Consider the following 21248-nt stretch of genomic DNA (forward strand, 5'->3'; position numbering starts at 1 on the left):
TGCAGAGGCGCTGCCTCCGGCCAACACTGTGGGGCTGAGGCTTTTCTGAGCGGGGCAGGGGATGGACATCACTGTCTACCCTCATCTCTGGACTCCCAGCAGGACGGTGGCAGTCCCGCCACAGCCGCCAGGCAGGCCAGAGCACACCGGGCCCCACCGCGTCCCTCCGGCCCGTGGGCGGTGCCCATGAGCGGCGGCCGCCCCGCGCATGCGACAGGCCCTGCCTACAACTCCCGGCTGCCTTCGCACAGCGAGGGCGGGCTTTTCCTCTTGTTCATGGTTAGTTTTTTTTTTTTTTTTTTTTTTTTTTTTTTTTCTTTTTTTTTTTCCCCTCCCCTCGGAGGGGAAGGATGGGTGGGGAAAGCGAGCGTTCACGAAAGCGAGGCGAGGAGGAATCCCACAATACCAGGCGGGTTGCGAGCCCGGCGCTGCTGCTGTCTCTTTAATGCAAGAGGAAGCGATGCGGAGGGGTGGAAAATGGCAGAGTTGCAGATGTTGCTAGAGGAGGAAATCCCTTCTGGCAAGCGGGCTCTGCTCGAGAGCTACCAGAACCTCACTCGAGTCGCCGACTACTGCGAAAACAACTACATCCAGGTGAGGGGCGGAGGGGCAGCACACCGGCGGCGGCGGGGCCGGAGCCGCCCGAGGGGCAGCGGCGCCTGGCTGCCCTGGCCGCGGCTCCCGCCCCGCAGCCGGTCCCTCGGGTTTGCCTTTTCTTTCAACTTTCCCAGCTGAACGGCCAGGCTTCCCTTCCCCCGCTCCAGAGGGGAAGGGAGGGGGTTATTATGTCAGTCCGGCTCCGAGGGTGTGTCTTTTTTTTTTTTTTTTTCCTTTTTTTTCCTTCCCCCCCCCCCCGTATTTATTTATCATGAGTCACATCCCGGAGACCTCCCAGGGCTGGGGGTAAGGGAGGCGCGAGGGCCCCCGAGTCTCTCCGTGCGGCCGGCTCCGACCCGGTATCCTGGGTTCCCCACGGCTTCCCGGCGGCGGGGCTTCCTCCGGGGGCCGCGGACGGGCCTCGGGGCGGCGGTCGGTGGCGGTGGCCGAGGCGGATGCGCCGCACGTGGGGCGCGGGTGCCGGGCGGCCCCGCACCGCGCTCCGCCGGGGCCGCCGCCGCAGCGGCGCGGGGAGCGGAAGGGGCCCCGCACACGGGTGACATCACGGAGCTCAGGGATCCGCGCCGGGTCCCCCTCGGCGTGCGGGTCCCGGCGGGGCCGAGGGAGCCGCGGTGCTGCGGGTCCGCAGCGCTGCCGTGAGTGGCGTGCGGGGGCAGGAGGCTGCCCGTGGGCTGGCACCGCCGTGCGGGCGTGAGGCAGTGTTTCAAAATGGCAATCTGTGCCTCTCGCAGCCTGCCCGGCTCCGACACCCTACGACAGTGATTGCAGACCGGGTCTCTCATGCGGGAAGAGGCTACATTGGTTGTTGCGTCTCTGCACCAGTCGGTGTGGATTTTTTTCCCATCCCGTAGATTGCCGGTGCTTTTTTGCCTTCTTTTAAGTCTGCTTTTGTGGAGCTACTTAAAGCACAATTTACTATTATTATTTTTTTCAGGATTTACATCACGTGACTCTTAAGTCTCGTTCTTTAGTCATACTGATCTGGATGCAGAACCATCCAGAGATGCTGAAACTCAGCTTTTTTTTTTTTTCTGTAAAAAATTTGAAGGGGAAAAGCAAATAAACTTTATTTACTAGACAGCTCATAGAGTGAACTTGTTGAATCTAATACTAGATTACCTGTGATAGGTATTTAATACAGGTTACTAACATCTTTGGTATCCATCATTGCTGGTAAGCTATCTTACTGTTTTTAGTAATGGAGCAGCAAATATGGAAGCACATCTTTAATAATACGAAGTGATTTTTTAAATGAGATATTTGAATTAAAACTGCTCTAACAAGCCATATTTTCAAGTTTTGGGGTTTTTTTTTTGTTGTATATGAGGTAGTATGAGTTAATGTCTATTTATGCTTCCGAGTTGTTTGCTCCACCCAGAGAAAGCTGCTGATATAAATGCTTCTAAGAGGCGAGGTTCATTTGGTTTTACTCATGGGAAATATGACAAATACATGAGTATGGTAATTGCAGCACAAGTTTTGACGTGTCTTCTGCTCCTGACTTTTCCCTATGTCAGAAAGGTGCAGAGACTCTTCACTTACATAATTTTCTTCAGAGGCATAAAACTTGTCTTTTCTTACTTTCATCAAACAAACCAAATAAACACAACACTTGAGCAAATTCCCATCCGGTCATTTGGGGTGGCTTTTCCTTTTCCTTTTATTTTTTTTACTTTATTTGGTAGCTCATTTTCACCTCAAGTATCAAGGTCAGCTGGATGTGGGATCGGTGGGGTCTGTTTCATCTTTGCACAGCTGTGTTTACCCCTTTTAAAAGGAAGCCAGGATTCTAAAATTCCTAATGCAGTCTTGTCCAGTAGCTTTGGAAAATGTATATACCTCACTTGTATTTTACATGTATTGTACATGTGTTCAGTAAAAATGGTAAGTGTATTGATAAAACTATGTATTTTTAAAAGTGTTTGATGGAGGTGGTTTTTTTAATCAGCTCTTGATGCAAAGCCATCTGCTGTCCAGTTGGACTACTGAACAGATTATGCTGCCAGTGCATGTGGTGGGGCCACTGCTGGATTAGGCAATATGACACAGGGCACTGGGTTATGAGATTTGGGTGTGTGAGTATTGTGGGGTGGGAAGGGAGAAAAGGAAAGGAGGAGGCTTAACAAACATACAATACAAAATCTACGTGTTTAATGTAATTGAGCGTTTTATAAAAAAGACAGACCACAATAGAGAACCTGGCCATGAAGTGAATGTTAAAATACATCACTAGTAGCTAGATATTGTAAGTTATCTGGTAGCATGTAGCTGGGTCAGTTTAACCACTTTGAGTTTGGTAGGTTTTCTTTTTTTCTGTGGAAAAAAGAAGTGCTCCGAGTAGTAAAATTACCATGTGCTGTTACCCACTCTGAGTTGTGCCACTGAGGTGAAACAGGTTTGTCAGACTATTCTGAGTGCTGGCACTAACAATTTATAGTGATTATAACAGAAGACAGAATGATAGTCTCAGTGTTATGGTTTATGTTCTTTGCTGACTTAAGCAGGAAAGTAACTTCTGACCCCTAATATTGCTGTATTCAAGATATATATATATGTGTGTGTGTATATATATATATATATATATATATATATATTTTATTTGAAAAGACAAGAATTTTCTTTTGTATCTCTTACTTAAGCTGAGAGTAATTCCAGTCATACTGATTTCTTGAGGAAAACTTGTATTCAATGTCTTTAGAGACTTCTCAGGAAAAAAAAAAAAAGAGAAATGGGGAAAAGCTCACCTGGCTGGAACTTGTCTGCCTCATGGTGAATGTAGCTGTGTGGAGAGTAAGTGTCCTTTTACTGGAGCATTTAGGAAATATGACAGCATTTGGGAATCTCCAGTTGAAAATTGCTGTTCTCATAAAAGCAGGAAGCAGTTTCTTGCTAAGGCACACTGTGACTATATCAGAATGCTGGCTGGTAATGCAGTTTGCTCTCCAGATCATCATGTATTTTAGTTATCTAGTAAGTTTATTTGTTAGAGAGGGAAAAGAATTCAGGAGAAGCAGAGCACATAAGCTTCTAAGGAAGACCTTCAGTGCTAAAAGGAAAGTACAGTATGGTGGCAGTCTTGAGGAGGATGGGAGAAAAAGGGAGACAGAAAAAAGTAAAGAAAACCAAATGTAGAAATAGTAACTGAAGAACATTGTGATGTTTTGGTGGCGAATTTGGCTTTGAACAGAAGGAAAAGGGCATTATAAATACTAGTGTATTTAATCTCTGACAATATTTAAAATCTGTGATGCTTCTGGTTGGAAGCTTCAATAACAAGCATCTAGAAAATTAGATCCCTGTTTTGGGTCAGAGGCTTAGACTCTGAATAGTTTTAAGAGCAGGTTTACCTGCCTGTTCTTTTAAGAACCTTAGGATTTAAGGCATATTTTTGCCTTCTGGAGTAATTTTTCTTATATATAGATGTATTAATTTTAAGAAATATTTTCAAAATGTTAGTTCCTGTAGTTGATGTCTTCCCCAAATCCTTTTCCCTGCAGGTATATTCTGGGACCAGTCCTTCTGGTCTGCTTGTAACCAAAAGGCTATCTGAAAATCTGTAGCATAAAGCTGAAGATGCTAGTGAGGAGTTTCATCAGTGTAGACAGTATTAACTTGATCAGTACTACTTAATACAGAAATAACAAGGAGTTAAAGCATTTGCAGTTCTAGTTATTATTCTTCAGCTGAAAAATACTAACTTCCATAGAGATCCATTAGTCATGTTTCTAGCTGTATTGAGTTGTTTTGGTGTTTTAAGGAACTTACTTACAATAACTAGCTTATGAAGCATTAGAATGACACAGGAAATCAGCTTGTTACAGTGTTATTGCATTGATAACTTCCTTTTGAACAACTTCAGTTGACTGGCGTATCCCAGAGAGGCCTCTCTGTGCTATAAAACACTGCTTGCAACTCTCCTACTGTCTAAATCAAGTGTTCCTTATAACCTTGGTTATGCATATGCAGATATACGTGGGTTTTGTCAGTCTCAAGCTTCTAGACCACTTGTGAAGATCCATTTGTAATTTTAGTTTTTAAGCTCAAATGTAATTTGATGGTGAGAATCTCTAAACAAATAGCTTGCACTCCTTGTATAAATTCTCATCTTGATAGTCTCAAGTGGGTAGATTTAGCAGCTTTAGAAAAATAAATTGAGAGACCTTTTAAGGAAGTAAGCGCTGTGTTGCCTAAATACGTGTTTTTGTGTCATGTTACTTCCTTCTGTAGCTTCTGACTGGTATGTGGAAACTGATCGGTGAATTCACAAGCTATTCTGGGTAAAACAGACAAAAGCACAGACAGATTTCAGTTTAACTGCTATTGCAAAAAAATTAAACTATCTCTCCAGTTGGTAGAAAAGTAAATGTGTGTCATTGAGCAGAAGTGTTACATGCAGAAAGTTTCATAAATATTTGTGTTATCTTCCAAGATGCATAGAGGAACTATTTTTGCTTGATAAGTTGGATGTTCTGCGCTTCTATACTGTAGATATTTCCTTCCCAGCACTAACGAACCTTTTTTTGTGGCTTTTCTTTAAACAGTAATAGCTGGTCAGACACTCAGTTTCATTGCCTGGCACACGGAAAGTGGCTTAACTTAGTTCGGTACAAAGAAGTTCACTCAGAATGTCTAATTCAGGAAATGAGCTGCTCTAAAAGGATAAACTTCTTAAATTGTCACTAATACAAATCCTTTATGTGCTGTTAGAACTTGTATGCTTTTATGTTCATAGGTTAATTAGTTTGAGAGTAAATACAGTAATATTTTTTCTTCCACAAGTTTTCTTGCTAAATTTGGAACATTTAACAAAAAAAGCAAATTAAGTTCACTTTCTGTAACACCAAATATAGTTCAAAATTAGAGAGCAATGAGATAAAATACAAATGTATCTCTTATGCTTTGTAGGTTTAAATAATATTCTTTTAAAAAAGGTGTCGCATTATACTTTGAAATAATATTCTTTTTAAGGTGATTTAAGCAAATGTTTGCCAGCAGTATAAAAGGCACTGGCTGTCCTGTGTGTGCTTTTGGGTTTTTTTTTAGAATAATAATATAGGTACAGGTTGGTGGGTTAGGCTTATAGCTCTTCTGTGCCTTGTGTAGGTCTTCTTTGCCTATGCAAGTGTCCTGTATTTTGGAAAATAAAGCTTTACCTCATAGGCAGCAGTAAGACTGTAGCCCAACTTCACTGGATCAGCAAGTGATTACACTGAATTTAAAGAAGACGAATCCTGGGGTGTTGTAAGTCTGGTTTGTGTCCAGAGAAGGTAGATGATATGAGATGAGCTTTTTCCAAATTTGAAATGTTTCCATGAATTTAGGTATATTTGGTTTAAGAAGCCAGCAAGATGAAGTCTGCTATTCCTGCTCCATTTTTCTTAAGTGCTACCTTAATCTGGTGCAGTAAAGTGGATTGGGATAAGCTTTTACAGGTATGTATTGTTTCTTGCACAAAGGAAGTGCTCGCTCTCCACCTCCTTCTGTTTGTGCATTGTTGGAAGGAAGAAGCTTGCAGGTTGTCTGCGATCAGCATATGCAGAGTGTGATCCTTGCTCCTTGTGCTGCTCTTGCTGTGCACAGTCCTGTGGAATTGTTGGAAGGAAGAAAGAAGTATGATTAAATGGGGCAACAATCTAATACTTCCCCTGGTTCTCTGGGAGGTTGTTGCAGTAAGTAGCTCTTCTGGTAAAGAGAAAATAGATGAGCCTTGGAGAGGTCTCATAAAGTGGAGAATGAAGGCAGTTGTAATGAAAGTAAGAGTACAGGGGCAGGCTGAGTACAAGTAGGAAGTGTTATACTTCTGAGGGCAAAGTTCCTGTTAGTATCTAATCTAAGTTTAACAGAAGAAAAATGCCTGAACTCTGAAACAAAAGAACTGATGCAACTTCCCTGTATCTGTAGCATTTTGAAGCGTCTTCATTTTACGAAAGCATAAATGGAGGCATGGAATTTGTAAGTGGCTCATGGAAGGTCATATAGGGACATATTGTCAGATTTGGGAACAGAACCTGATTGTGTGGACTTGCAGTGCTGTTCCCCCTGCCACCCCACCACTTTCCAGACTGCCTCTGTTATACCGCAACACAACAAAAAGTGGGTATCCACAGAAACACAGTGACAGTGTGCACAGAGGCAGTGTAATGACTCTTTCAGGAAAATATGCACCTGAAACCATCATTGAATTCATTAACAGCAATTACTTCTTAAGAATTTAACATATCACCTCTCAGCCTTGAGATTCTGATTTTTTTGCTTTGCCAACGTCAGGAGTTACATAAGGCTCACAGTACTGTTTGTCTGCGTGTTGGTGGGTCTTGGCAGAGGCATGAGAAGATGCCGCTCTATTTCTCATTGCTGAAAGCAGTCTGTGGCATTTCTAGTGACTGAAATCTTGCTTAGCTACAGAACGGTGGGGTGGCAGATGTGTGGACAAAGTCAGTCTTGGCACACCAAGGCAGTTTTGAGGGGTAAGGGGATATGCTGCTCTGTCGGCCTGTGTTCAGTCCTTATTTAGTGACTTGGAGTCTAAAGGAGCATAGTGTGGTTTTTATTGTTGCGTGGTAGGAAATTGCTTGTGGGACGCTGCTTACTCAGTGTCCAGGCTTGTTCATAACTGGCTTGTTCATAACTACCTGGGCATTCTTGCTCTCTTTAGCATCTGTGTTCCCTAGTGTGGTCTTCTTTTTAGGCTGTTCCTTCTACCCCAGTTCCACATCTGAGCACTGGTGACAGAGGGGGTGAGCTTGGTCAGAGTGATCCTCACCTCCCTCCGCCCCTATGTAAAGGGAAGTAACTGCAGAATTTGAAATGGTAGATACCGTGCCTCAGTCTGGTTCCTCCCTTTTCCTGACCTTGCTGGTGAGGCAGCAGCCACAGAGACTTGATATCTGCTCTGGGTTGCAGAAATAGCCCTTTGCACCTCAAAACTTGCAGAGAGCCCTTGAGAGCCAAGATGAGGGTGCTGTGGAGTATAGGTCTCGGTGTGCTCCTGAACACAGCCCTGTGTAAGATGGCACTGCAGGTGCCTTTCCTCCTGCACCCCCAGCCTGTCAGTGTGTCCTGATGGTGCTGGAGGTAGGCTCAGTCAAGTGTTTCATCAGCTTAGTGCCAGGTATTGAAATAGAATATGCAGCATTTCTAACAGGTGGGCTCTTGAAAGAATCAGTTTTGTAGGCAGCAGATGAAAATAGAACTCTAAAATCTTTCTCCTGATTTGAGAGGGAATACGTTACTTTCTTTGGTTTAATTAATAAGAGTGTAGATGCCACCTTTTCTTGAGACTGTGCAAATAGTGTTGCTCATTACTTATGTAAGCCCTTAATGCTGTTAACAGCAGCCATGCATGCTTGCTTTGCAGAACATATATTTGTTACTATGATGCTGATAGTTCAAAAGAAAAGGAGAGGTTGGGAATCCTGCATGAGACTTTCAACTTGGAGTGAAACATGAGTATAGCATTTTCTGGTGCGACTTCTAAAATTCAGCAGTTTGTATTAACATGAGTTGGAATTCATAGGTAACCTGCTGGCTGAGCTAAAGAAGCAGGTTAGTTTAACTCTGAAAAAGACTGACTACTTAACAGGGGACTTTATTTTTAATAATATTCTAGTCAAGGGTTCCAGATCAAATATGTTTAGTAAAAGCTGGGGTTTGGCAAACTTAAAAAGTATATCTGAAATAATATTCTAGTCAAGGGTTCCAGATCAAATATTTAATAATAATAATATTCTAGTCAAGGGTTAATAATATTCTAGTCAAGGGTTTATTTTTAATAATATTCTAGTCAAGGGTTCCAGATCAAATATGTTTAGTAAAAACTGGGGTTTGGCAAACTTAAAAAGTATATCTGAAAATCAAAACTTCTCTTCGTTTGAGCCTCCCCTATGATAAAGTCTCTTCATAACCTCCAGAGATGATGTGTGCCGTGCTGTATCTTCTGACACTGGAATCTTCTGAAAGAGCAGTAAAGGTTGTCACTTCTGCAATGAGATTGCATCTTTCTTGTGTTTCTTATAGCAGATATATTTGTGACAGTGTCATCCCTTCCTCCGTGAGCCCAAAATAATTAATTCTGTATACTCTTTATACAGCAGCAGTTAAAGTGCAAGCATGCTGCTCTGTGTGCAAGAAAATTCTGATACTTTAGTGATGTACAGATAAAAAACTCATGAGGAAGATACTCTGCATCCCTGTCCTAACTTTATTGTAACCTCAAAGACAAATAGCAATAAAATATGGTACCGTTCCTTCTTTTGTTAAGAGCAGGAAGACCTCTCAGAACTTACACAGAGGAGTCTTACTAAAACAAATGTTGGTTTGACATCCTTAGAGTTGAATGTAATGTTCTTACTGGGTGGTCCTAAAGTTATAAATAGTTCCAAGAAAAAAAAAAAGTTTGTTTACCACTTGAAGTATAACAATTCTTGGAAAAGAATTGAAGTGTAGACTCTGCTGGCTACTTTCACACCAGTGTTTCACATGATAATACTTTTTATAAGCTATGTCTTGTCAGGCAAGTGTGGGTTTTTTTGTGGCTTTTTTTTTTCGTGGATAATCTTTTACCAGATGCATATCTTCACTTTCATTTTCTGCTCTCCTTGTTGTACTTTGGGGTCAGCAAATCTGCCAAGCAGTATTTGTCCTGCAGCAATCATTGTCAGCTGTGCATCTTATTTAACTTTGTTGTAGCAGGTGTGATACAAGTTAATACTTGAGCTGTGGTCCTCATGCAATAATTCTGTGTTTTCTGAAGCCTATGATAAGAAAACATCTGCATAAAACAAATGGGCAAGAGAAGAACAAGGTGTCCAGGCAGGTGCATCAGATTACTGCATGAACATCTAAGTAGCTGCAGAATGCCATGCCATAGCTTGTATTTTCACATACCTAGTATTGTTAATTGCTCTTATGTCACTAAATATTACTAGTGACGTTTCTTTCTTTCCGCGAGCTTCTCCTAGGCTGTGATCTTAATGTGAATTTGCTGATTTCTCTTTCCCTGCTCAAGTCTTCTGCTTGCTGCAGATTGCTTATTAGACCTTTTGTCTCACTTTCATGTTGTTGACTTTGTCTCATTTCAGATCTGATCTGAAAACCTATTCTCCCTTGCCTATTTCTTTTAATTAATCTCTTTCTATTATTTAACTGCATATTTTACTGCCTTGTGACTTATATTATGCAGCTATTTTTCATTATGCCTTTCCAACAGTTTCTACTAGCATGGGTTTGCTAGCAATTTGAAACCTGCAGCTACCAAAAACATTTATACACACTTCCTTTTAAAATTATCTTTGTTGGCGCAGAGCTGAGACTAAAGCCTTACCTGTGCAGTAGTCTCTAACTACCTGAGGAAGCCATGATGACCAGGGTCCAGAGGAAATGGATTGCAGCTGGAAAGACAATGTGGAATGAGACTGACATGATTCTCCTTATTAGTAAAATTCTTATGAGGCCTCTTATATGCAGCCAGACCTTTCCTTTATGAGAAACCTGTCTTCTTCAGGAAACTGGTCCTTTTGTTACTCTTTTGAGACTAAGGAGTAGAATGGGCATAATGAAACTCCTCTGCTTGGAGGGCTTTGGTTCTCTTAATGGTGAAGGAAAGTGAACGTGGCAGGAGGAATGGCATTCTCTTAATGTGTGTGTGTGTCCACAAAGCAGAGCTGGACCTGATCCTTAAAGGGTTTTATAAAATATGGCTATAACCTGCAGGATTTCCACTGAGAAGCCTCATGGCAGGTGGCTTGGATGGTGCTTCAGTCAAGGTCCAGAGAGTATCAGACTAGCAACAGAGATATGGTGGATCAACACACTTATGTTGGCAAGATCTTCGAGACCTGGCTGCAGATTGTTCAGCTTTTGCTTGGCTGTCTGACTTGCAAGATTTCTAAATCTCTGGGAGGAGCTATTGTTTGTATGATGCAAACTCCTGGCTTTAGCTGCATTCGATAAAATATGCGTCTGGTTTGGAAGTGCTTGCCTCTACAAGGGCTCTCTTCAAATACCGTGGGTGTGTTTCCTCCTGCAGCACACCATATGTTCTCCCGGCACTGAAATGATGTGGTTGCTGCAGTAGTCCTGGAATTTGTCTTAAATGGCAACAGATTTTTAATCTAATTTCTAAGGTGTCTTTAACTTTGAATATTAGAGAAATTGTTGTTGCCATAGATGTATTTGAAGCTCAGGCTCATACAATGCAGCTAAGTTTGTAAGAAATCTTGTATCTCTTCAATAGTGGCTGTCATTTCTAAATGTGTATTTCATTCTTCTTTATCAGTCTGTCCTTTAACCAGTGGAGAATAACAGCCAGTGGAAAGCTTTCTAGCACACATTCCCTCTTTGAAAACCTACTGTCCATCAACACGAACTGTAAAATCAGCTTTTCTCAGTACTCTGCAGTGAATGAATATTGACTGTTCAGAGACCGAGGGAGGTATTTTTGTAATTATGAGGAAGCTTGTTTACTGGGGATAGAAGCCAAGTATGCAGGGACATGGTACCTGTTGATTTTTTTGCTCCTCTGCTGGAGAGAGAAGTTGCTGGTTTTGGTCCTGAATGCAATATGTGTGGAGTATTGCAATGTGTTCCTTGGGCATGGAAGGAACTTCAAGAGTAGATAATCTATGTTGAATAACTTTCTGCCTTGCTGATAGAAAATGGGAATGGTTTGAAGGATTACTGAAAAGCAGTTTGAAGGTCTTGAGAAACTCCCAAGTTTCTGGTGGGAGTAAGAGCACCGGAAGAATGGAGAAGAGTGTGTAACTTCCTTCATTGTGTTCAGCCACTCTCTTGCTAACTGTGGTGCTGAGAAGGACAATATGAAAAGCAAATACTGTTACTATTTGTTTCCTGCCTACAGCAGAGAAATAGCTTTACTTTTCCCCCAGATTGCTCTAAGGGCTTACTGCAGCAGCAGTGGGCGTGGGGGAGTATGAACTGGAACAGGTACTTTTACTGGCTGCATAACATCCCACGAGGCCTGGGGAAATGAATGTGGGGAATACTGTGAGTCATACTTGTCAGTCTCATAAAGCAGGAGGCTTTTTAAAATTGGCCTTGGAGGGGAAGAGGTGTTTAATGGAGCAGTTGTGCAGGAGTTATGCAAATAGAGAACATAAATAATGAGCAAAGGTGCTCATTTAAGCTTTTTGCCTCCTCAGAAAATTACTAAATGCAAACAACCATTGTGAAAGTTAAGAAAAATGCATCATCATTTAAGTATAAAATTTAAATTTAAGTGCAAAAATGTGGCCATCCATGATGATAAGAAAATTCTCTTTTTGTGAATAGCAAAATTAATTTCTGTCATTGTTGAACAGAAAACATGCTTGTTGTCAGTCTGTTTGGTTTTTTGTCCTTAAAAATTTGCAGTTTCCTTTGAAAAACAACCAGACAGGAAGCTGAAAATCAGTTCCCTAACTCAAGAGCTGGTGGGAGGGGGGAGGTGGTAAAAAGATCAGTCTCCAGTTCTGCTTTGGACATATCTTCAGTGTTTAGGGTGCTTTTGTAGAAAACGTTTTTTCCTCTCTGTCCCCCTATTCATGCAGGATTTAATTTACATGTAAATACTGTGTATTCTTCAGTAAAACCAAGAGCATGTTTTTAGAGTACAGCTGCATGTTTTTTCTTTACTGACACAGCCACTTCTTGCTGTTTTAAATTAGAGTTTTGAACAGGGCTTATGAAATGTAATTGTTCCAGTCCTTGGCTTACTTGCAGACGCTCACACCACAGTGTATCATAGTGAGAGTCTTATCTCTGATAGTGAGCCTTACCAGCAGACTTAATGGGCATACAATTTTCTTGGCAGAAGTAGTAACTTCTGCCTTTGCAGTGTAGAGAGGCCATCCCAAGCTTTGAAGCAGTTGGAAATGACAGATCCACCATCCCACATGCTGCTCCACTGCTGTACATGTCCTCCCGTGGCCTCCCCTGTGTTTTAGCCCTGCTTCTCCAGGGTGTACAGATGCAGAGGTAGAGGCACTGTGGGTGTGGGTGGGTAGACAACTGTGGCGATGTGTTCCTGTTGTCAGGGGACTGTTTCTCTGAGCACAGCTACTCTGCAGCTGTAATAAGGCCACTCAAGCTGATGACAGAGGAGATAGCAAGGTGTCCTGATGGCCCTATGACAAATGCTGAAATAGAATAGTGTGGGTTTTGTTTTACTGCTGGCAGGAGGGAGACAGAGTGATGTGGATATGACTGTTCTTATGCATCTGGTTGCATAGAAATGCAGCTCTACTGTCACCTGTATGACTCTGCACCTCTTGCATATGCTTAAATCTGTCCTCTACATTGTACGTGAAGGGGAAGCAGTCTTTAAAATAATGTGAAGGTGCATCTTAAAAACACCAGTGCAACTTCAACACTGATGAGAAAACTTTCCTGTAATAGTGTCTGCAAGAGACATTGCAGCTGTATTTCTAGGGAAAGCTACTCACTTGAACTACTGCTGTACTAGCTAACAGCACAGCAATTGTCTCGCCAAGGACTTTGTTTAGAAAAGCCGAACAAAGCAATTCCCTCACTCCTGAACTTGATGCTGTATTTCCTATTAAAGAATTTGCTTGCTTTCTTCTGTTGGTTTCTGTAAGTTAGGTTTTACCTATTGCTGGATGTGGATTTTCCCATATTTATTTAGTTCTGGTTATCTATTCTTCTGTTCACTTTTTGGTGGGGAAAGAAATGACTCGCCAAATTGACTCGCCCTTCCTACTCCCTCTCCTCCATTCTCCTGAGCCATCTGTTTTGCTCTGTTGTGTGTGGTTTTTAGATGAGATAAATTTCTACTTGTTGCAATTTAAATAACCCACTATGTAAGTGAGCTTCTGTGTGTAAGGTTTTGGAATGTTGTTGCTAACTGTAGGATAAAATTTTAACATAATAAAAATAATTATGTAAACAGAAGCTGGATGTAGTGTGCTTACAGCCACTATCAAATAAAAATCGTACCATCAGGTGTACATCAAAGTCTGAGCAGTATTTGTTTGTGTGATCAGATAGAAACAGAAACTAGGTTGATTTTTTCCAATTACATGCAAGTTCTTATAAAAACAATCATTCCTTGTATTGCAGTCCATTACTTTATTGCCATGAGATCACTGTATAGCCTGTATGCTGTGTGAGAGTATGCCTTGCACTGGGAAATAAGCTACTACAAAATTGTGGGAATCCACTAGTTTCAGGTCTAAGTACGCTGCTAAGTATGGTGAGATATGTGATGATTTTTTGCTGGACTGAGTATATTCATCTTCAAGGCACTAAATAGTCAGCAGTGTAGTGATAGAAAGCATGAGTAGAGAATTTGATCCTATAATGGCCATTGTTTTCTTTGTTTTAAAAATACTGTGATGTTTGGAAACTGCCTGAACTGTAAAATCTGGGCAGCAGCTGTGTGTCTAAAGTGACTCTCTTAAACATGAGAACTGTTCCTGAATTAGGAACACGTGCAATCCAGAAAATTTGCTGATTGTCTTAAAGCCAGTGTAACTCTTGGCTCTACATTTTGTTGCCTTGAGATTCTCCCTGGAGCTGGACAGGCCTGCTAATGATTTTCTGTGCTCTCTTTTCCCCCTTCCCTCACTGCTTTGTTGTCCTGCAACATCTCTGACATCTCCATGGGGAGGAACCTGTTGCAGTGCAGAGTGTAGCTTTGAGCCTCCTTGTTTTTGGACCAATCCTTTAGTGGATGCTGATGTTCAATGTGTTTGTTTTGCATACAGATGTTGAAGTTACCCTGTTATATGGGTTCAGAGCACTGTTGACATAATGTAGAATACCAGGTTGGAAGGGGACCTTAATAATCATCTGGTCCAACTTTTCTTGTACAAAAGAAGGTATCATCTAGACAAGATGGCCCAGGACCCTGTCAAGTTAAATATTAAAGATGTCCAGTGTTGGGGATTCCACCACTTCCCTGACAACTGACTGGTTGTTCTCATTGTGAGAACTTTTCCTATTGTGTCTAATTGGAATCTCTCCAGAAGTAACTTGTAAAAAGGGAGATTTCATCTTTTTCTTAGCCACCCTTTGAATACTAGAATGTTTTTGATAATAATGTGTGATACCAGGATATGCTGTGATGAGACTGTAATTTGATCCTTCATGCTAAATCTCATTGTTTTAACCTTGCTTGCTCAATGCTATCTGGTATGATTCCAGGCCTGCATAGAAGGTAGTGAGGACTAGAGAGTGAGAATCTGGGAAAAAAAAAAAGGGTAGTCTTTGAAGCTTACCTATGAAGTCATCAAATTTTAGCATGTTGCTTGTCTTCAGATAAAGATTTGCCGTATTCTGGGTTTAGACCCTCAGTTTGGTTTGTCATAACAAAAATAAAAGACTTCATGTCTGCAGTCACCAGTTCTTGAGAGTAAACTGAAGAGGTAAACAAAATCCATAGGAGGAAACATTGTTGTGAACATAATAAAACTTTTTCACACAGAGTGAACTGAGGAGCTTTGCCCCAAAACAGGTGCCTGAGCTATCTGGATTCAAAGGCTTGCATGATGTAAATGTCTGTCAAGTTCTGATTTTTCTCTCCATTTGGAGAAACTTGAGTTTGGTTCTATGTTGCTGCCACTATACCACAGAGAGAATATTGTAGTAACTAATAAATACTAAAGTGTTTTCTTCTTATTCTCACAAAAAAAAAAAGTGAAAAATAAGACTCTGACTTATCAAGGAATGTATCTTGCTAGATGAGCTAACATTTGAGGGTGGGTGCCATCACCTAAGAAAGTAAAGAGAAAGCCATTTTAATTTCAAGCCCTATTACAAAAGCAAAATCAACATTTGAGAGACGTTCTATTTGTTTCTCTATGCACTGTAAGTCCTCTAATTTGCTGTTATCTGCTGTCTGGTGTGCCAAAATAATCATATGCTCGAAAGCCTTGGGGAGCTTTCTTAGTGTTGAAGGAAGAAGACTGCTATGGAAGTGCCAAGGATTTCTTTTTCTATCCGACAGTCCAAGGGTGGCATTAGAATCACAGAATTATAGAATTATTTAGATTGGAGAAGGCCTTTAAGGCCATCAAGTCCAGTAATTAACCCAGCATTGCCAAGTCCACTAGTAAACCATGTCCTAGGTGCCACATCTCATGTCATGTGGGATAATGAATCAAACACTCTGGAGCTCTGGCTGATATCTCTGATGTCAGAGCCTGCTTTATGTCGGCTCTGAAGAAAATTGTGGTTGATGTCATAAGTCAAATCAGACACTGTAAAGACACTGTAAGAAAGTTCAGGGTGTGGTTTTGGAGAAACTACAGTTGGGCAGTGCTTTACAGGAACGAAATTCGTGGCTTCTGTACTGAAGCTTATAGTGTCTGAATCATGTTAAACACAGAATGTAAGAATTGGACCAAATTTCTTATCCTTGCTGTGTGTGCAGCCTTAAAGCCTTAATAAATGAGTGTGCAAGGGTTGTGTGAAAATGACACATGGGCATGCCTGCTTCTGTCACTTGAGTTCAGTGTGGCATGCAGTTATAGTTGTGTAGACAGACTGTGACAACTGACAGTAACAATGTATTGTGCCAACATATTTACTAAGACATCTCTTTGATTTGATTTGGCAGAAGAACTGAAAATTACATTTTCAACAGAATTTTTATATATAGTATATAAATTATATATATAAATATAGATAAGTTTTTAATAAGGGGAGTGGCTTAATCCAGAACCAACATGAACCTTGTTTGTTGCATTGGGCAGAAATGCTACTAACAGAGCAGCTGGCATGTACCTTCCCAGGCTCCATCTGTCAGAGTCTGCATTGCTTTATAAATCACATTCCTAGTGGAGAGATTTATTTCTTGCTATAATGTTTGCAGCCTGGATTAAAATGGAATTCCTCAGTTGTTATTTTTTAAATTTATTTATTGTTTAAGAGTGTGTGTGCGTGTATATATATATATATATATATATATATATGAATGATATATGTATGTCTCTTAAACTTTCTATTGGAATTAACTTCTTCCCCTAATAAAGAAGCTTTTCTCCCTCACTTCTTCAGAAAAGAGGATAATTTAAAAAATTGAGAGTATTCCATTTACTTAATCAACAGAATGGAAGACAACTTTCTTTTCAAGTAAAAGAAAATCAGCAAGGAGACAGTGAGATCGACTAAATTTTGTCTCAGCCCATAGAAATGCTAATTTGCTATCAAAGCTATTCAGGACTGGTCAGGGGAATATTATTGATGGAAATGAAGGATTTGCTTCTAGCTGATTGTCTCGTGCATACAGGATTTGGGGGAAGGGCTTGTCTGAAACAGAGTTTGGGAATTACAGCTGCTGGCTACACTGCTGTATGTGTTTGTTAAACAGTAATTTGGTGTGTCTTGCCCCTTGAGATAAAGAATCTGACTAGTCAAAATGTTTTTTGTCAAGATAGTGTTTCTAAAAAGAAACAGACTGAAATCTTGTTTGTGGACTGTGGTGTAGTGGTGGTGGTGATCATCTCGTTTTCTGCTGCCTTGATTGAATGCCAGCTTTATTGTGCAAGGTCTTTACCTGGGGAGAAGAGATTTCAAGTTCTTCCAGTTTCTCTGTGTTTTGTATAGCTGAGTTACTGCATCTTATCTGGAGAAACTCAACAGACATGGTATTATTTCATACCAGTGGGTTTTTTTGTCTTAGATGCTTGACGGAAATTCCCTTGAGTTGAATGGTAGATGCTAGCTTTGCTGTCTTTATTGAGGATTTCTGCCTTAGTAGATGTGGAGAATTACTGTTTACTGAATGAACTTGAAAGAATTTTAATCATGCTGGTTTTAGTTTTGGAGTTTCCATAGTGAGAGGTGTCTTGGGTGTCTTGCTCTTAATGGTTAGGCATCCTTCTGTACCTTACCTGGCTTTCAGATTCCTCCACACTCCTGGAACAATTAGTTACTTAAGTGATTGAGAGCTTCGACATTTCTATTTGACACTTCTCACTCTATGAAGAGAGAAGTGTGCTGAATAGTCTGTTCTATTTCTTGTTTTCACTGTCAGTGAAGGATTGCCTGCCAGCCTCCTGGAGAGGCCTTGGACAGGAGGTGGACATGTTCAGTGACTGCAATATGTTGCTATTAATAGCTTGCAGGCTGTGGGGTAATTAAAATCTTGAGCTTTTACTTGTACAAATTACACAAATTTAGGAATGCTAGAAAACTACCACAACATGACAAGTTATGATAAAAATCACTTCAGTAAAACCCTTGAACATTTTTGTATTGCATGAACTGTAGTACATGATGTGCATGATCTCTGTGATGAGAATTTTACTTCAGATTTGCCAGTGGTCTGGAATGTGTGTGGCTTTTTGGCTTTAGTACTGCTTCGTATGGAGGCTGGGTTGGTCCTGTCATTTTAATGGGCTGTACTTGGACTAAGTCCCTTCCTGTTCTTTGTCCCCACAAAGCTTGCTTTTTAAATTTCCCACGGTTGTTTTTATCGATGATAATAATGATACGAATGGCAGAGCAAGGGGCTCCAGTAACAAGAATATGGATAGTGATCTGCTTAAGTTGAACAGAGACATTAGGTGAAGTGTACTGGTGACTCTCTACAGCCTTGTCTGTGGTGCTGTGGGAGGGTGTCTCTTGTTCTAGTACGCTGGACAAGGGTTGAGTTTGAACTTCTGAGCTAACCCTTCTGATGGTTTGCTTCACTTTCCAGTGGGGGAACTGGGGCGCTGATCAGTGAAGAACAGTCCAAGTTGTAGGCAGGTAAATTCCAGGCCATATATAACTCTGTGGATATTGGGATGCACTCAGCATGTCAACCATCCCCTTGAAGTATTGCCTAGCCTAATGCATTACAGAGAGAATTTCTTCAATGAAATAGCTGTACGACACAAGTACTGTAAACCTGTTGCAGGAGACAATTGACACACGTGATTGATACTCTTTTTTTTACCTGCATGGCATATGTCATGTAAGCAACCCCTTTTGTAAATTTGGAAACCTTATTTTCCCATGCCACTTTGGAATGCCATATCATATATCCTTTAAGGCTGTATCTGGTGATAAAAACCCTGAATGCTCTCTGCTGAGTACCTGCTACTAATAACCACAGTCAGTGTAGATCTACTGGGATGGCTTCCAGGTAGGTAGTTGGCTCCTGAAAGTTCTTCAGAGTATAGAAACCTGTGGCACTTGCTGCTGTGACTTGTCAATGTTTCTCTCTTCTTTAATGTATAACTGATACTCTGATGTAATAACCATCCATAACAGCCAAAAGGTCTACTGTGGTGCAGTGTGTTTGCAAAGCAGTCTGACAGGCTCTATGAAAAACAGATAAGGGAGAACCTGTATCTGTGGGGTACCTACTTATTTCAGTATGTAGCTCCTCAGTTATTTGCAGTAATCTAGAGACATGATATTCAACATAAATTACATTTAGCTCCTGAGCCAAAAGTCTAATCTAGTGTATATGGCATATTTAAACCTTTTAATAACACATTACTACTGCTTGGATGTGAAATACTTGGTCAAAGAACATATATTGTGAGTAGTTTAGAGATGTCCAAGCTTTTTGCAATTAGCAGTCAGAAGTAACAAATAAAACCTCAAGACCAGCTTTGATTTGTTAAAAACCTAATCAGATCAGTAAAGCAGCAGCTTCAGACTCATATATCTGAAGTTCCACATAATGTTACAAGCCCTCACTTTAAGGAGGTGTATGCCTGTTTTCTGAGTATGGAAACCACTTTTCAGAAATCCAAGCCTTCCACTTTGAAGTGTCCCCAGGTGTTTCTCAGGCAGGTTAAAGTACTGATGTCTAGGAGTCTCCAAGCCACTTCCAGAACGTACATCTTCACCATTCTGTAAAAGTATTTCCTATTGACTTGAAAAATTAGTTGCTGTAGGTTGAAGTTAACATAAGCCCGTAAGATAAAAATTTTGACTGGGTGGTTTCATATGTGTCTCTGAGCTAAAATGGCAAGACCTTAGTGAAGAAAACAGGACTTGGAAACCTCCACTGTAGTGCTTGTGTTATCAGAAAGCATTCTGTAAATACCAAAGATAGATACATGATGAGATGAACAAAAGAGAATACTAATGAATGTATTGATGACTTTGCATAGTTGCATTCTGTGAATGCATTCTGTGATGTACAACACGATAGCGATTGCTGAATTCCTGTGGCAACCGATTCTAGTAATCCTGATTTTATCTTTAATGAACTAATGATAGGTAGAATTCTTTTTCAAAAAGACCAAAGCATAAAACTGAACAATTTTCTCGTGTTTGCTTGTGAAGCAAATGCAAATGTACTGCAGTGTTGCATTTTAAAGGTGCATAAGCAGTGACAGCAGAGGCAAATAGAACTGAGTGTAAAGTTCTTCCTGTAGCTTGATTGCTGAGAGTGATCAAGCCCAGCAACAGAACTCCAAGCATCTGAACAACTTTTGAGCACTCAGTACTTTAGACCTCTGTTTAACTTACTGATTATTGGGCTCTTTTAAGGCAGTTCTCTGTTAGTAGTTTGTCCTGGATGAGTTTTTCTATGCTTGAATTTGCACATATTCCAACAGCTTGAAGATGAGAAATGTGGAGCAACCCATGCCACATACTAAGGAGGCATTTTGATTTACTTTTGCTAGGCCAGCCAGCTTTGGTGTGATCTGATAAGCTGCTTTCTGACCTTTGTCAAATGGAACCAGTTGTTCTGGTGGGGAATTTATCCTACAGGGAGTTTCAAGCACAGCGAATGGAACTGAAGTTGAAAGGAGAAGAGAGGTTGGACAGCAAGTACTGAGGGTATGGACTGGTGCATTTGCAGGGGAAAGTTTGACTTCTGAAGATGATTCTGCCGTGTGAGCTGATGAGATTTGTGGAGGGGACCTGTACATTCCCACCTGTGCTGTATGAACTGGCACATGGTGGGAATTAGCTCAGAGAGAGAGATGGGAGGGCAGATGGCTTGAACAATGCACTCACAGTGTTGTGGGGATGTGCCTGTGTGGGTGGCAGTTTGGAGAGGGGAAGATGTGGCTTGTAAAGATGGGCTGTAGAGTGATGGAGAGGTTCCTCATCATTTGACCTTGACATGTCACTGAACTGAAGACTCAGTAATTAAGCTTCTACTCTGTTTTTATTGTGTCAATTGCTTGGGTGCAGAACCAGTTTTGACTTAACAATAGTATTTATGTAAACTCTTCAAGGAAGCTTTATAATACAAGTTACATTTGACCAAAATACATGGTATGAAGTGTGGAGTGCCATGCAGTTTTAACTCTCTTTATGTACACCATTGAATTATATGAGAGGTTTTATTTTTAATTTTTTTTAGTATTAAATTTAGTTATGTGAAGGCAGTTTCAAACAGCAATTTTGTCATAGTCATGTGGCTTTTAAAGGTGAACTGGCAATACAGGTGGGAAACTTCAAAAGCTATGATGTTCTGTAAAGAATATCCACTTTGCTACTAAAGGGGATCAAATTTTTGTTTATCTCAAGGACAACTGGTGAAAAACCAATTTATTTGAAGCTTTTAATACTAGATTGCAAAGTAATTCTGAACCATTAGGCAAGAAGTCAGGTGGCAGTCTTTGTATTGTGTTGTCTCAGAATTGAGTAGTTAACTAATGCTTGTGTATTACATTGAATGTAAATGGGTGTGCTGTCTTCTAGTCTGCTTTCAG

General features: G+C 40.8%; 1 protein-coding gene across 12 annotated transcripts in view; it reads left to right on the top strand.

The window, feature by feature from the left end:
• The first annotated feature begins 342 nt into the window (after positions 1-342).
• Positions 343-21248, top strand: part of ABI1 (abl interactor 1) — a 77951-nt gene continuing 57045 nt past the window's right edge. For 3 of the 12 annotated variants that reach the window (XM_059841404.1, XM_059841357.1, XM_059841383.1), the window contains exon 1: positions 347-594. In XM_059841404.1, coding sequence (XP_059697387.1) covers positions 478-594 — 117 coding nt within the window. In that variant the 5' untranslated portion in view covers positions 347-477. Of the gene's footprint in view, positions 595-21248 lie in introns of all 12 variants that reach the window. The other 9 variants (XM_059841415.1, XM_059841424.1, XM_059841387.1 and 6 more) reach the window with 6 other exon arrangements.

This window comes from Haemorhous mexicanus, chromosome 1 (genome assembly GCF_027477595.1).
Source record: "Haemorhous mexicanus isolate bHaeMex1 chromosome 1, bHaeMex1.pri, whole genome shotgun sequence".
NCBI lineage: Eukaryota > Metazoa > Chordata > Aves > Passeriformes > Fringillidae > Haemorhous > Haemorhous mexicanus.